Source organism: Aquarana catesbeiana, linkage group LG11 (genome assembly GCF_042186555.1).
Source record: "Aquarana catesbeiana isolate 2022-GZ linkage group LG11, ASM4218655v1, whole genome shotgun sequence".
Classification (NCBI taxonomy): Eukaryota; Metazoa; Chordata; class Amphibia; order Anura; family Ranidae; genus Aquarana; species Aquarana catesbeiana.
In genome coordinates this window covers 90,238,373-90,255,500 of record NC_133334.1, presented here as the reverse complement: position 1 = coordinate 90,255,500, position 17,128 = coordinate 90,238,373, and the positions used below count along the sequence as shown (strand labels likewise).

Genomic DNA, 17,128 nt, shown 5'->3' with positions numbered 1-17,128 from the left:
AAAATGTCATTTAGTGTCACATTTGTCCGCCGCAATGTCGCAGTCCCACTAAAAATTGCTGATTGCCGCCATTAATGGGAAAATAAAATAAATAAAAATTCCATAAATATATCCCATAGTTTGAAGACGCTATAACTTTTCGCAAACCAATCAATATATGCTTATTGGGATTTTTTACCAAAAACATGTAGCAAAATACATATTGGCCTAATTTAATGAATAAATTAGATTTTTTACATTTTTTTATTGGGTAAGTTTTATAGCAGACAGTAAAAAAATAAAAAATGGTTTTTTTTCAAAATTGTGTCTCTTTTTTTGTTTATAGCGCAAAAATTAAAAACCTCAGAGGTGATCAAATACGATCAAAAGAAAGCTCTATTTGTGGGGAAAAGAGGACATTCATTCTATTTGGGTATAGAGTCGCATGACCGCTCAATTGTCAGTTAAAGCAACGCAGTGACATATCACAAAAAATGGCCTGGTCGTGAAGGGGATAAAACTTTCCGGGGCTGAAGTGGTTAAAGACATTAACATATTAAAGCTTATACGTGATTTTAGTTATTGGTTTTACGCAATATACCTAATGTATCAGATACAACTAAATCCTCAATTACTAATATATCTGGCACATACAGTATATTTTATCATATTCTTATTATTTACTGCAAACAGTGTTTATTTATTTAATAATTACAGGTACTTATATACCGCCGTCAATTTATGCAGCGCTTTCCATATGTTCACATTAGTCCCTGCCCTCAAGGAGCTTACAATCTAAGGTCCCTAACTCACATTCATACAACAGTATAAAAATACTGCTGGATAATAGGCGGTGTTTAAAGACATTAACATATTAAAGCCTAAAAATTACATTAGCCACAGTGATCTATCAAATTAAAAAAAAAAAAGTCTGTATTACTAATATATCTGGCATGTATAATTTTGCTACCCTTTTTATCTAATACTAACAGTATAAAAGTAACGTCAGATGAATAGCAGTGTTTAATGACGACATGCTCCTGTGTATACTTTTAGACTGCCCTTTGTGGAAATCCCTCTAATTGTGCTTTGTTTGGATGGTATGTGATTAAAAAAAAAAAAAAACTCAGTTAAAGCATCAGCATCAGACAATAAAACCAAGTGTGCTTTGTTTTCCTACACGATTATAATGTACAACACTTGTTCTGCTTCATTCAGTTTATTGTGGCTTTAATGACATTGCACAGAAATTCAGTCTACAAAACATATTAAGATACAATGTTGCAAGCCTCAGTCACACATCCACATCCCTACACACAAGGTAACCCCCCTCTTCAGTCCAATTAAAATGCATCCTTCTGCCACCAACCAGAAAACAGCTTTGCATCTACCAATCCCAGTCTGGCTAACATCCCAGCTACAGAGGGCTGCATGCCCCCCCTTCACTCCCCACCTCTAGCAGTGAGCGTGAGGATTGATCAGCAGGTCCCTGCTGAGCTGCTTGTATGTAACACGGCAGCATCCTCACCATGCTCCCTGCACCTTAACACTCTCCTCTCTTCCCCCAAAGCAACCTTAAACCTTTAACAATACTGAATTCTGTATTTCTTTGCATAAAAGCAGGAGAGTGTTTTTTTTTTTTTTTTTTACTGGGGTGTGTTTCTGTTTTTTTGTTTCATTCATTGAATCCAGTCTCCAGAGCCCTGCATCAACACAGGACATACGAGAAGACAAGGTGCAGCAGACAAGAGAGAAAAGCAGGTCCTTATTGATGGTGAGGACCAAGGGGATCTCAATTGGGCGTCACAAGAACGGACAGGTTTATCCAGCAAGAGAGGGGGGGGAGAAGAAGCAAAGACAGCCATCCCCCCCTCCCTCTCCATCCCCAGCCCTCCTCCCCCCTTTTCTCTTGAGGATTTTCCTTGCATCTGGATCCCCGTGGAAGGAGAGAGGAGAAGATGACCACGGTTGGGAAAGATGGTGGTGGAACGCCGCACATGCAATATGTTGGGCCATACCGGCTTGAGAAGACACTGGGAAAGGGGCAGACAGGTGGGTACTGCCGGAAACAAAGATGTAGGGGGGGAGGATTGGGTGGGAGCTAGTCATAATTCTGTAAGAGGACCTGTCATCGGAAATTGTCTTCTTTTAGATAAGAGCTGCTTTAAATAAATTGCCAAAAATCTACAAGCTGGGCTGACAGGACAGCTGGCAATGGCTTATGGGCCTGGTTCACCAGGGTTGGAACGGGGTGGAGACAAGCTTTATTTAATCAAAAGATATATAGTAACTTCCCATAGGTTGCATTATAGGGGACACCAGTGTTGCCTGGATGTCATGAGAGGACAGAGCAAAGCAAGTTGTGGACAAATGACACTCATTGACACAAATTGAAAAGGATTCGCTGGTTACCAAGCAATATTAGCAAGTTCTAGGAGAATTCGTTGAGGGATACACTAGGAACAGAAGTCAGGAAATATACCTAGAAATGCACTGTCATTGTATCTGCCTAATCTTTGCATAGTTCTATGGTTGTAGCTGCCATATGTGAAAGACCTATACCCAAGAACAGCTGATTGTGAACTTTTCTATTGTGTGAACCTCAAACTGACTTTACAAATACCGAGGCTTATTGAAATTAGATTGTACTGAGGTTTATTTAAAAAATAATTGTACAGAGCAGTGATCATGTGCAAAGTGCAGTAAAGAACAGCTATCAACCAGATTTCAGGTTACTGTAAATGGATCATTGAAATACCAGTCTTGATTGGTACTTAAGGGTCATTCTGCTTTGCCCCGTGCTTTTTCCCCTATTAAATAAACCCTAGCTTTTAGAGGCTATACTTCACAGCTTTTAATTAAATGTTTTTATGAGAAAGTCTTAATATTTCAGTCGCACATGGGTTTTTGAAATGTTACATATTTCAGTTGAAAGGAAAGTATTTTACGCAATGACAGAAGATTGAACACTTTGTGAATCATACTAAAAAAAAAGATCAGATTCCCAAACCGTTATATTGCCTTTCAGAATTCTGCACTTTGTTGTACAGGACTATCCTACCCAGCATATTGTAAGGTCTGGGGGAATTCAAGGCCTTCACACCTTTATACTGGTAGTACTTAAGACTTGAAGAGGTCACAAATGCCTTTGTTAGCTGGCAGTAGTGGTGCTGACTTCATCAGGAATAGTAATCTATAAGAGAGCACAATTTACATTATTTATTACAATCCAATGCATACTGTTCCTGTGGAATGGTTTCTATAGACAGTAATAGGGTCCTTTTTGAAGGGAGGCACTTTTCATCTTAATGCCCATTCTGAACAACACTGTAAAGAATATATTTGTGGAATAACTAAAGCAGGGAAAACATAGCTACTTTTCCAGTTGGCTCTATTTCCATATCTACTTTAACTTGTTCTTTGGTCTTCAACGTCCTCTGGTGTGAAACTAGAAGGACAACTATATCTTGCTGGGTATAAAAGGAGCTGGACTCCACCAGTTCCCGAAACCCCAATTATGGCTTTCTATGGCTGATCTCTATGAAACATATAAATGATGACATTAAAATGGAGCTCTGATTGTACTTGACAGCTGATTTAATAAGAGCATAATCTGCAGTTGCCCGCAACAACTGATTATATCCTACATTTCATCACTTCACATCACAGAGCAGTCACAATTAAATGTAATTTTTTTTTTTTTTTTTTTGGCTCTTGTAGATTATTATAATTTGTACTTTTCTATTCCCATTTAAATAAGGCCTTAACATGTAACGTAGTGGTTAATTGCTTTAATAACCATTGATCTACTTGCTATAGAGTGTCAGGTCAGTCTGAGATTGTCCTAGCTCAGGACTAATATAAGGAATGTCTCCATTTTTAATGAAGGCATGAACACTTGATGTATGGGTGACCTCTCACCCACCTCACACCGGTGTCAGCTTTATACCTTTCTCAATTACCCTTTGTGCATGGACAACCCTATATAACGATTGCCATCACTGTTTTACAAAGTGCCGGTTATGAAGTAAATAATTTAAACCTGTCCCAGTTTTGTAGCTGAAAGTGAGTGATCTGATTAGAAGACGCTACAGGCAAGTGTGCTCAATGGCTGTAATAATTGTGTGAGAGGCTGGCAGTGAAGGAGTAAATTTTCATTGTGACAGCGCTGGTAGCGTGCATGCTTGCGTATTACCATTCGTCATACAGGGGAACAATAGCCCCAGCTCAGATCTTCAAGGGCTTGGTGATGGGGGGGGGGGGGGGAATGTGTCCGGGGAAGCTTTAATTTTTTTAAAAAGGGGATTTTTTTTTTTCATTTACTTGGGAAGGAGAAGCAGGTGTTAGGACCGACCGGTGCGTAATTAGCCAGAGGGAATTATTCAGCTGAGACTTTCAGGCAATGTGAAAATGATCCATATGCCCCCCTTCTGTCAGTTCACACACAAAGGCAGATGACCCACTCCCCCCCGCACAAAGACACACAACACACGCACATCACAGCAGAGATACACCTCGCACTTCTTCCTTATATTATACTGACAACACACACCCCTGACCCTCCGCTAACAGACAATGGACCGAGTAACATCTGTGCACTTTTTTCTCTTCTCGTCTACCCACCAAACTTAAAAATGTTTTGCATGTCTGTACTTGTATATGCACATATACAAAAGTATATACAATTTTATAAGAGGCCTATACGAGGCCAATTACTTCTTTCTTACCTCTCTTTTTTCTATAGCTCCTACAAATTAGGGGGCACTTTACAAAGTGCATTGAACTATGCATAACAATCACTACTCCAACAGTTTTCAGAGTCACACGGGATCATTGGAACTCAAGGTTAATGGAAGCAGACATCATGACAACATATAAAATGCCCTGGTAGGATCTGAACACAAACCTCAGCGCTGCAAGGCTACGGCGCTAAGCACCGTGCCACAATAATAACTGTCAGTATTTACTTTATGCACAGTATGTATGTGCTGGTTGTTTGTGTGCACACATTTTTTTTTATTGTGTTGGAGTTATAGGGTCGCCACCTTTTCTTTAAGCCAAACCGGAAGACTTTAGTGGCGCACAGCTAAAAAGTCCAAGGGGGAATGCTCTGGGGTCTGATGTAAAGGAGAACTCTGATGGAAGAAGGCTTCTGCTCACCAAACCTCCCACTTACATCAGAGTTTCCAGCATTCCCCCTTAAATTAGGTTTCCAAAAGCCCCTCTTACATCAGAGTCCACAGGGCACCCCTTACATCTGAGTCCCTTACCTTAGTGTACTCACTCCCTTGGAGACAGGAGAGAGAAGGGAGGGGGGAGACTTTAGTCACAGACATTGGATGGTGAGCTCACTCACCCGAGGATGGAGACCTTTCATCCACGATGTACCTGCTGGTTCCTGAGCTTCAAATTTCCAGCCCACACATCCCTTTTCTGAGGCACAGTACGCCAGCGATTGGAGTGTGGGTGGGCAGCCAGAGGGGTGGTAGGAGGAGGAGCAGATCAAGCCCTTTCTTCTCTCCTGTCCATGTATAGGGACAGGGCCCGTGCGCAGCCCTATGCACTTGGTGATTGTGGTACTTTGTTACTTGGGGTGCCAAAGTCCATTATGAAGAATGTATCCGGGTTTCAGGCAGTCTGAAACCCGGACACACGATTCGAAACCCGGACTGTCCAGGTGAATCTCAGACAGGTGGCAACCCTAGGGAATTATCACTGCTGATTCTTTTAAAAGGTGAGAATTCTGTATATGTCTTCCTGATCCTTGACTTACTACCCAGTGAGCTAATGAGCTGAAATATGCAGCTAATGAAATCAGCACTCCTGACCTGCATATTTGTTTGAGGCCACTGTCCCACCATAAAGGGAGGATAGAGATGACAACCCAAAAGCAGACACATTTGAAAACAGGTCAGCAATAGCAGCTCACGTATTTTTATTCTGATGGGTTCCCTTTAAAGCAGAATTGTACTCTACTGGATAAAGTGAAGCAAGTGAAAGAAAAGTGGGGTCCATTCAAACATGCAGTATGCTCCTGTTCCAGATGTGTGTTTATATTACAGTCCTGCCTCAGGCATTCCCTGCTCAAGTAGCCACTATCAGTGCTTTGGGCTGTGTCGCCAAAGACTTCTGAAACAAGCTGATACCATGGTTCATAGGCATGCGCAGGGGGTGTGCCAGGTGTGCCTGGGTACACCCTAATCACCTCCCGTGTGGCATAGATTTCCCCTGCTGCCCAGGTCCGAGTCAATTACTGGCCACTTCCTTTTCTGAATGAGCACAGTGAGTGATTGGTACAGATCCCTCACTGTGTTCATTTATAACCAAAGCCTATTAACCTATTAAGAGACTTCAGTTTGTGAGTGAACAGGAAGCCCCTCAGTACAGAGCATTTCCCATTTATTCACTGTCCAGTGCAGCTGACGCTGCAGACAAAGGGGCTGGGGAATCTATGTCCTCAGCCCCTTGATCTGTCGCAAAAGTGAGACATCAGGGGTCTGTTTAGACCCCTGATATGTCCCCAAAGCCCCCAGTGGGGCTCATGAAAGAATAGTAAATAAAAGATATTGTAAAAAAACAATAAAAATAAAAAACTACTGATACTGCCCACTTCCTTACTGACACCAACCTCTGCCCTACTAATACGATCCACTGCCCCATTGAACCGTCCATATTGAATACATTTTTAAATGTTTGTTTACATTTATAAGTGTGTGTCTGTCTGTGTGTATGTGTGTATATACACATATATATATATATATATATATATATATATATATATATATATATATACACGCATGTTTGAGCTTTTGGGTGCATGCGCTAATGCAATAGTCTGCGCACACCAATGCCGTGGTTCTTGCAGGACCCTGAGGTGAAAGTAATTAGAGAGGGACTGGAAGATGATTGACTTGCTAGAATAGAATATAGAGGTAGGTTCTAGAGGTAGTCTCATCCAATCTTTTGTGATGTAGGAGCACTAAACCTTATGCAGATGTGTTATGACTCAATGGGTGGTTTATTGTCCTAGAGGCTGCTCATCAGCAACTGTGGGTTCTTGCTGGACCCCCAGAGGACTTTATTGAAGTTTTGACAGGATGGGAGCACCACAGCTTGTACAGACCTTTTATAAGATTTTTATTTTGTAACAGCCAACGCGTTTTGGGGGCTCAGCACTCCCCCTTCATCAGGGCTAAAAACCAAATGATGTAAGCACTTGGATTGGAAAAGGCTTTTAGCTTCACCTGCATATCTACCACATTTTTAGTCTGGAGTTCTACTTTACCACAGTAGCAGCACTCTTTGTTGCAGGCTGACAATGCAAAGCACCTACCTTGCAATTAGCAGCAGCATTGTCAACCTCCTGCAGGGCTGTGCCATCGATGAGGCCAACTGAGGCAGCTGCCTCATGGATGCACATCTGGACACTCAGTCTTAAGTACAGCTCAGTAATGTTGGGCTTAGTGTTACTGAGCTGCCCACCCAACCACTGCACTTGTCCCACTGGCAGCCAGTGACACAGAGCTTGTTAACAGTGTTTGTTCAAAGGTACTGAGCACAGCGCTCACAGTCACTGTGCCTATCTTTGTGAGAGGCATAGTGCCAGGGCAAAGACTTTTATTTAATGATGCTGAAACGTCCAACAAGTACAGGCAGGCACAATATGTGTGTGTGTGTGCATGCACACACATAAACACACAGCCAGTACTAGCCCTGCCTGGGGCGGCCATCTTTGCCATGAGAAAGGGCGGCAAAAATGGCCACCTTGGGCAGCATCTGCCCCCAGGCCTGCCATGTATACTCCTTCAGTTCGCTGTTGGGCTGCCTATCAAATCTATCAGATAGGATGTCCACTTAAGCCCAGTACACGCCACTAGTTTATTTTTCGTTCAACCCAAACAAATATGATAGCTCAGATCGGAGCCGCTAGCTATAATAACAATTCGATGTTAGTACAGCGACCTCCCCTAAAGTTCTATTGTGTTCTGACAGAGGGAAGCCCCCCTCCCCCCCCCGCCAGAACACTCCAGTCAGCCACTGGCTGGGAGCGCTGATCAGGAGACGGTCGGCAGCCCTTTTTCGGCCTTCGAAAGAAGCCAGCCAAACAGCGGGCTTCTGTCGAACCGGCCGCCATACACACAGGCTGAATGTTGGCCTGTTTCTATTGATGCTGATGCTGGGTCGACATTCAGCCCATGTGTACTAGGCTTTAAGAACATTTGCAACCGTATACTGTATACAGTGCGTTATGATACCAAATAATGAAATATAGATTGAGGGTTTAAGGGATAATAAGGATTAATATCTTCTAGGTCCCATACGGAAAAAAAAAGTAGAATTGTATCTCACCAGTTAGTCAGTCTGAATCGTCTTGCTTTGGTACATCATTCACACTATCAGCATTTTCAAACAGTTTTCTGCTTTTTCCAGTGCTGGCAAATTGCTTGAACATGAAGAAATACATTGTTTTTTTTGCAGTATGGCTTGCTCAAGTGCTTCGATGCGTGGAAGAAAAATCATACATGCAGCATTTTCAGAAGGTTTTCACTTTCCATCATAGTCTAAGCAAGACACATGCAAACCTCAGAAACAGCCCATCAAAACGGTTTATGACATGCAACGCTTTGATAACATGTCAATGGTCTTTAATGCCCCTACACTAATAGGTTATTGTCAGACATTTTCAAGCAGTGACTGTATAAAAGAAATACCACTTAGATGGAAATTCCATAGACAACTGCTACTAAAGAATCAGTAGTGATGGAAGATATTCCCAGAATGGTTACCTGCAGTACATAGCATATGTGCCAGTGGAGAAGGATACTACATGACCTTGGGACGGACAATCTATTTGTATTCCTATTTTGGTTTAATGTATTTTATTCCCATTTGGGTTCTATATATGTAGTTGAAGCCAGAAATATTTAACAAAGTGATGACATCATAATATTACATGATGTAGGTGTCCTTAGATGCTTGGCCCAGAGTTAGCCAATTTACAGTGCCCTAATAATCCTGGCTAGACATTAACTAGTGCTGTCATAAACAGATAAACAGAACTGCTCCTTATATTTCCTGCTCCAAACACTAAAATATTTTTTTTAAAGGAGAACTCCAGGCAAGCAGCTCAGTATAAAGGTTAAATACAACTATGTTTACTGTGTTACCTGCCAAAAACATATAGGGAAGGAGGGGGGCGTACAGTAGCTGTCAATGATATGATCACAGGTAGCTAATGAGGGTGTCCTCACCTTGTTTGATGGCTGTTAAAACACATATGTGTAAATAGTGCCGGGACAAGGTCATCTAGAGCCCGGGACGGACATGCCAAACTGATGTATGAGCATTATGTGTAAGCAAAAAATGTTCCCAACCAAAACACTGAGCACTGCTCTTCATGCCTACCCCTTAGTATAAATTCCCCATTTCAGCACAAATATTTGCTTCTCATCCCCCAAATCCTCCCAGCTCAAATCACCCCCAAAAGAAAAAAAATTCACCCCTCATAGCACAAATCCTCTACCCCTAAAATGTCCCCTCCCAGTACACATCCACCCCTCATCCCACTTCAAATCCCCACTCCCAGCACAAATTACCCCCAAATCCCCCCACCTAGCACAGATCTTCTTCCCCCATCCCCCTCCCAACACATATCACTCTAAATCACAACTCTTAGCACACCCCATAAATTTCCCCTACTAGAACAATACTTACCCCCTGCAGACCCTCAAATTCCCCCTTCCAATATAAATTCCCTCCCCCCAATCTCCATGTGGCACCCTCCCCCACCTCACATGATACCACAGTGCACAAGGCAACAGTCCCTCCTGCCCACCCCTTGTCCCTGGCCCTGCGTATAAAAGGCAGCTGCCCAGTGGACTCCAGGCTGTTAACATACTGTTCTGTACTAGGTTCCTCGGCCATGGTTCCTCTAAGTCAGGGGTCTCAAACTGGCGGCCCTCCAGCTATTGCGAAATTACAAGTCCCATGAGGCATTTCAAGGCTGGCAGTTACAAGCATGACTCCCACAGGCAGAGGAAGAGTGGGACTTATAGTTTCGCAACAGCTGGAGGGCCACCAGTTTGAGACCCCTGCTCTAAGTGTTATGAAAAAGCCAGTCCAGCTAATGTTGAATTGACAAGTGAAGACATAAAGGAATGAATACTTCTACTCTGCCTTTATTTTAACACGTTTCTGAATGATGCACCGTTCCTTCATCAGGACATAGACATACAGTATAAGAAGCAGCTTCCATCCAATAGGTTGATAATCCTACCAATGGATTTGTAAAAGTGTATAGTGATTTACACAGGTTTGCCACACTGCACAACAGGTGACACAATTATTTCCTTGATTCAGGAAATTCGGCTTCCAACATCAAATTGCTGCCTCAAGCTTTCTCATTGGACATGGAATAAGAATCACCTCTGGGATTTTGGGAAGCAGCAAAGCCAAATTAGGAGTCAGTAATATGACATTCCAACTGTGACATGTGGCAAATGTATGTCAATCACACAATTTAAAATTCAACATTATAAAATCCTTTGGCAGGTAAAACAGTCACCCTAAATGTAATAAATAACTAATTACCTGGAGACTGGAGTACAAATTTAAGAAATATATGTTGTTCTAAAGGGTATTTTACGTACACTCACAATTCTATAAGTTGTAAATGCCAGTCCTAAGCCGGCCATAGATGGTTTGAATCAACTTGGGTACAAATAACATGTCAGATTTCTACATGCAATTATTGCCAGTGGCTATAGCTGCTAGCAATAATCACTGTGTTCTCCTGGCAGGAATGGCTCCCCGTGCCCCACCCCCTACCAGTAGAACACAATAGTTCCATGGGAGTGATTCCCCCATCAACACTGACTGTGCTTGCAGGAAAGTAAATCACATCATCTATGGTATGCTTACTATTCATCAAATTTCTTGATGATGACTACATTTTTATACCTTATTTATTTTGGTATGCCTCCCTACAGCTAGCCTCAAGCTCAGTCCTACAGCCTTAAGCTGGTCATCTACTTAGTAAAAGCAATTCCTTATGTTTCCACCACTCCATCCAATTTTTCAATTGAAGGAGCCAGATGAAAAACTGTCAGCTGAACAACACTGTCAGCAGTCAGAATACAATACCCACAGCGGGAGTTTGCACTTTACAATGGGCTATTAAAGGGTATGTATAAGCAATTTTTTTTTTTTAGATTTGGAGTACAGAAGGATCAGAATCCCTGTCAAGTATTTATTATTGTCTGTATTTTCCTGCTAGGTAGATTCATCCCACTAGTAGAAACAATTGGCCACTACCCCCATCTATATCTGGTCTTTACAGCAAGGAGTACATAGAAGGGTGACGCATGTCAAACAAAACCAAAGAAAATTCCCAGCTGAAGTTACCAACCAGCCTGCAACCAACCAAATTATCGGGCTGGGAATTTTCTTTTTGTTTTGTTTGAGATTCATCCTAATGTTTGTCCTGGTGATTATTGTCACTGGTGCAGAAAGCAATAGAAAAAACAAAATGTTCCATTTGTCAGAACAATCGTAATCATAAATTTTAAAAAGCTTTGGCTATACATATACTTTAATGAGGTTGGAATGGTAACTTGCTGTAACTTTCTCTAGCACTTTTAATATGTGTGCACTCAGGTCTCTACCATAACTGTTCAGTGGCAGTCAAGAAAAAGGACCATTTGGAAAAAGAATCATTGAACCCCACAGTCATTTTATGGGCTTTACTACACAGTTTGTGTTACCATTAGAATTGCCATGGGGGGGGGGGCATAATACAGCTAAATATAAAATCAAACCCAAACGCAGTAACCTCTATTGTTCTGCATTTAGGCTCTATTAAATTGGAAGTAAACCCACCCATCGTTTTCAGCCAAGGAAGCTGCCATCTTAGCCTGTGTGATGCTGCACATGTGATCAGTTATGACACCAGCCATTGGATAGTTTGACAGTTTGGTTGGGAGCACAACCAACGTGACAGTTACATTCCCGGGACGTGCCGGAAATGTAGCTGTTTTTTTAAACAGTTGAATGGATGGGTTTACTTCCCCTTTAAATGTTCATTCTGGTTTGCCTCAAATGGCTGTGTCAGTGGTTGCTGCTGTTTCCATGGTGGCCCCTCATTTCACATGGAGCTGATTTGTAGATAATGCCACCTAATCACAATGGAATGCATCATACAACTGCATTGAGCACTGCAGATCAGAGGACCTTGTAACAACAACTTAGCACCTGTATGAGCAGCAAGCCTTTTCATTTATATATGGACAAGGCGTCAGTAACCTTTCACCTTATCGGAGCAGGTGTCGTGTTCAGGGTCACCTAAATTGAGTTCACTGTCCTTGTCTGATTTTAGATTAACCAATAACTCCTGGAAACAGTCACAGCTGTGCATACTGTATATCCAAGACTTAGCCAAACCACCTACACTGGGTTCAGGTTTCAAATTAAAGTTCTCCTTTCCCCGAAAAATAGTAGCCAGCTTGTGGAACTACCCCATGCCCCCATGCGTTACCCGGGAATGGATTATATAATAGAGATGTAAAACACCACATCATGTTCCTAGTCACTGGCATTCTCTGAAATACTTGCTCTACATAATGTCTGCCTCTATTTAATGAGGGTCAAAACGTACTATTTAAAGGGATGTTTTACCAATTTAAAAGCTTTTTTAAATAATATATTATCATTTACTGTATACAGCTGCAATATTCCTTAACTCTGTGTATCCTGGGCAGGTAACTGTTTTTTGTTTTGTGCTAAAATATATATTTTTATATATTTTTTTTATATGTCTTTAACCCAAAAAATTAACTAATGAGTAGCTTAATGTTGTCATCTAATCACTTTATACTTACGTGGATGCAGTTAGTACTCAAGTAACAAGAAAATGCATATTGCATCAACATACCTTTGCTCTAGCAGGCCTTAATACAAGCGACAGTGTCACGAGTGTAGCTTGACAAAGTCATCAAGCTCAGAGGTATTTGTGGTTATTATGCTGACCTAGGCACCAATGGCAACATGCTGCCCACACCCTGACAATATACTGCCCACTCATTATCTAGATACTAACAAAACCTTGACTATCCCTCTCCCTGACTATATGTGTTATAGTCTCTGGCTATATGCTGCTCACTCCTTGACTATATGTTACTCACTTCCTGACTATATGCTACCTGCTCCATGACTATATATCGCTGTGTCCTGCTGCCCATTCCCTGACCACAGTATATACAGCCCTCTCCCTAACTTTATGCTATCCTCTCCATAACTATATGCTGCTTATTCCCTGATACATACAGCCCTCTCCCTGCCTATATGTTGTCCTCTCCATAGCTATATGCTGCCCATTCCATAACTATATGGTGCACTTGACTATATTCTGCCCACTGACTATGATGTCTTCTCCCTGGCTATATGATGCCCTCTCTCTGACTATATAATGCCACTATCCCTGACTATATGATACCCACTCCCTGAATATATGATGTCCTTTCCCTGACTATATGATGCCCTCTCTCTGACTATATAATGCCACTATCCCTGACTATATGATACCCACTCCCTGAATATATGATGTCCTTTCCCTGACTATATGATGCCCTCTCCCTGACTATATGATGTCCTCTCCCTAACTGTATGATGTCCTCTCCCTGGCTATATGATGTCCTCCCCTTGACTGTAGATGTCCTCCCCCTAACTGTATGATGTCCTCTCCCTGGCTATATGATGCCCTCTCTTTGACTATATGATGCCTTCTCCCAGACTATATAATACCCTCTTCCTAACTTTATGATGCCCATTCCCTGACAATAAGTGATTCCTAATTGTTTCAGTTCTTGGCTGTATACTCTTTAACTTAATAATACCCACTATCTGTCCTTTTCTGTCCTTTTTTTTTTTTACAAAGACAGACATGTGGTGATGATAATATTGTTACCTGAAGCAGAGTTTATATTCAGAACTCCTCACCAAAGGGTGACCTGGCTTTAAGTGCATATACACCTATCTAGCCTTGCCTTATGACAGGTGCTCTGTTGATGACATGTCTGCTACATGATGTGACTATGTCCAATTCATATTAATTTATGTGGTCAGAGTGGATCCTTGACATTCTGTTCCCATTTAGGACCAGACATTTCCTCCTTGTATATGTCAGTTTTATAATGCTGCTTATTAGCTATGGAAACTTTGGATCTGCAGTCAACGGAGAGTTGCAGTCAAGGTTGCTGCATTTTCAGTTGTCCTGCTGCAAAGTGAATGTGTTCATTAGAATAATGTTTGCTGGTAATATAGTTACTCTGGCAGCATATATGAATACACCTGATCCACCTTACCTGATCTCATCTGCAACATAATTTTCTGGATATGATGTCCAGGCAAGACTGTATTTGCTTCAATGGACCATGTGGGCAAGTACCTAGGGCAGCCAGGAAAAGGTGGGAACGCATACCATATCTCAGAATATAGAAATTGTAATTTGTTTTTCTTCTTTTGTTTTCTCCTTTCCACCACTGCACATTTGTGACTAAATTCAGCAAGAGACCTGTATGGGTAAGGGGGAGTCGGGAAGCTCTTTATAGTTCAAGAAACATAAAACTATCACTCTTGTATATTAGTCTTTATGGTTAAAAAGAAGTGAACTTAAAGGATAAGTTCACCTTTGTACACCTTTGTTTTCCTTAATTCCAGCTCCTCTATGTACCGATATAGCATTAATGTACTTTATTTGCAAACATATCAAAGCTTTCCATTAAATCTACAGACACTTGCTTCGCTTGTCTTCATCAATGTTTCCAAAAGTATCCATTAGTTTTGCCTTACTTCCTGGTCAGACTTTAGGTCATGACACAGGAAGGAGTTGACCAGCTGACCTCATTAGCACACACCCTGCATCATCTACCCTCCTACCTACCCACCCTTTTCCAGCTGTATGTTTTTAAAATGAAATGCAATCAATTAGTGATTGCACTTACTTCACTGCCCTCATGGATGTTTGTACAATCAGATTGTACAGTGTATGGCCATCTTTATACACATTAATTTACCAGTTGCGCTTTCAGTGCCATTAATTGTTAACGGTACCCCAAACACAGAAGCAAACACACATTTTGCCATGTGAAAAAATGAGTGGCAAATGCTGCAAAACACACAGTAAAAAACACACAACCCACAAAACGCCAAAATGTCACATAAGCGACATGTAGTGCAGGCAATTGAAATCAACAGGCGGCAAAGGTTCCTAAAAGTGCTTAGATCCAGAAATAAAGTCTCAGAAATGCCAAAATTAAAAAAAAAAAAACAGCAATGTCCTGGACACATCAATAATTGTTAGACAGCTGGATGTGGGATATAAAAACTTGCTTCAATCAATTGCCAGAGGAGTGTGAACACAGTGGCTGACCTGCATGATGAACTCCACGGGGTGTGGTCTGAGATGTATCTGATCACAGTGATGGTACGGCCTTTATAAATTGGACCCTTAGTTTAGTAAAACACTTAGGGCTCTACTTATAAAAGTTCTCATCCAACATTTGTACTTTATTCAGATTTGATTGGAAATCGAGTGAATCATAGGTGAAAGTTGTGTGTATCAAGTAAAAACATCTATAAACAGACCCATTCATATCATAAACGATTGCCTTAAAAAAATTGTTTTCAACTTTTTTTTATCCTTTCTTGCATCTCAGCACTGCTGATCTCCTGCAGATTCTTTGCAACCACTTCTTTTCTATAGGCATGGACTCTTAAGGTCTTGTGCACACTGTAATGTTTGATGTTTTTTTTTTCTGCCTCTAAACGCCCCTCTATGTTAGCCTATGTATCCATGCACACTTAGGCGTTTATAGGCATTTAGAGGCAGAAACGTTTAGGGGCAGAAATCTGAACGCACCAAAATGACATTTAGGAGAGGAGCTTTTGGGCAGAAAAAACGTATGCTGCGCCTAATCGTGTCTAAATGCACCTATATACTAGGCACGTTTAGTGTTTGAGCTTTCATGTATTTCAATGGCCAGAATAAATGCATATTCTGGCCCATTAAATAAATGAATGCCCAAAAGTTTGTTATGCCTGAATACATTTTAACGCGCTTAAACGCATTTGAAAAATGCAGCTTTAGGTGCATTTTTAACGCTGATTGTCTTCTGCCAGCAAAAAAGCGTTCAGAAGAGTTGGGCAAACACCCAATGTGCACGAGGCCTTATGATGAAATCAGATACAAAGAATCAGCACTCAAGTTGAAACAAAGGATGCAATCTTAATTACATGGCATTTCTCCTGGTAGTTTTATGATGGTGACAACAGTGGATGATGACTGTGTAAGGCTACATGTGCATGGGTGTTTTGACCTGGGGCGAATGACAATGACAGGAATCAGTTGTTTCCAAAATGCCCATTCGAATGAAGCCCAAAGAGTGTGGAAACAGCCACTTGTAGTCTCCACTGGAAGTCTATGTCACAGTTTGACAACGCAAGAGCACAGATGGGAGACAGGGACAGAGCATTGTCACCCTATAACAGGATGGGGGCTGTGGTTTATTTTAGTTATTTACTTAAAGCGGAACTTCAGTCATTTTTTCAACTTTCCATCCATTAAATCTTCTGCCCTTGTTGTTTTAACTTTGGATAGTAAAACATTTTTTTTTCTGCCAGTAAATACCTTATACAGCCCACTTTCTGTTTCTTGTCTGGTAACTTGCCTAGGCTTATGACATCATGCACAGCTCTCTCTCGTGGGAGTTTGCCAGGCATGGAGGGGGGATGAGTCATAAGAGAGCCAATGAGAGCTGCGGAGCTGGTGGCGTGCCTCTCTGTGTCTGTGTAAATCCAGGAAGTGAACAGGAAGCAGCTTCAGCTGCCCACAGTTAAAATGGATGCAGCCAGACACAGTGGAGGGAGATTTCTGCAGCATATTTGGCAAGTACAGAATCACAGTATATTTAAAATAATATGCAAAGTGGTTAGAGGGAAGCTTCAGAATGGCAAAGATGTTTTTATTAACAGAACTATGTGAGCAGACTGAAGTTCCTCTTTAAAGTGGTTGTAAACCCTTTAACATTTTTTTTTTTTTTTTTAAACTGCAAGACAAAGGCATAATGAGCTAGTATGCATAGCATACTAGCTCATT

General features: G+C 41.4%; 1 protein-coding gene across 5 annotated transcripts in view; it reads left to right on the top strand.

The window, feature by feature from the left end:
- Nucleotides 1-1,401: 1,401 nt before the first annotated feature.
- The window catches only part of BRSK2 (BR serine/threonine kinase 2), a 300,811-nt gene continuing 285,084 nt past the window's right edge, over nucleotides 1,402-17,128 (top strand). For 2 of the 5 annotated variants that reach the window (XM_073604730.1, XM_073604729.1), the window contains exon 1: nucleotides 1,402-2,031. In XM_073604730.1, coding sequence (XP_073460831.1) covers nucleotides 1,938-2,031 — 94 coding nt within the window. In that variant the 5' untranslated portion in view covers nucleotides 1,402-1,937. The remainder of the gene's footprint in view (nucleotides 2,032-17,128) is intronic. The other 3 variants (XM_073604733.1, XM_073604732.1, XM_073604731.1) reach the window with 2 other exon arrangements.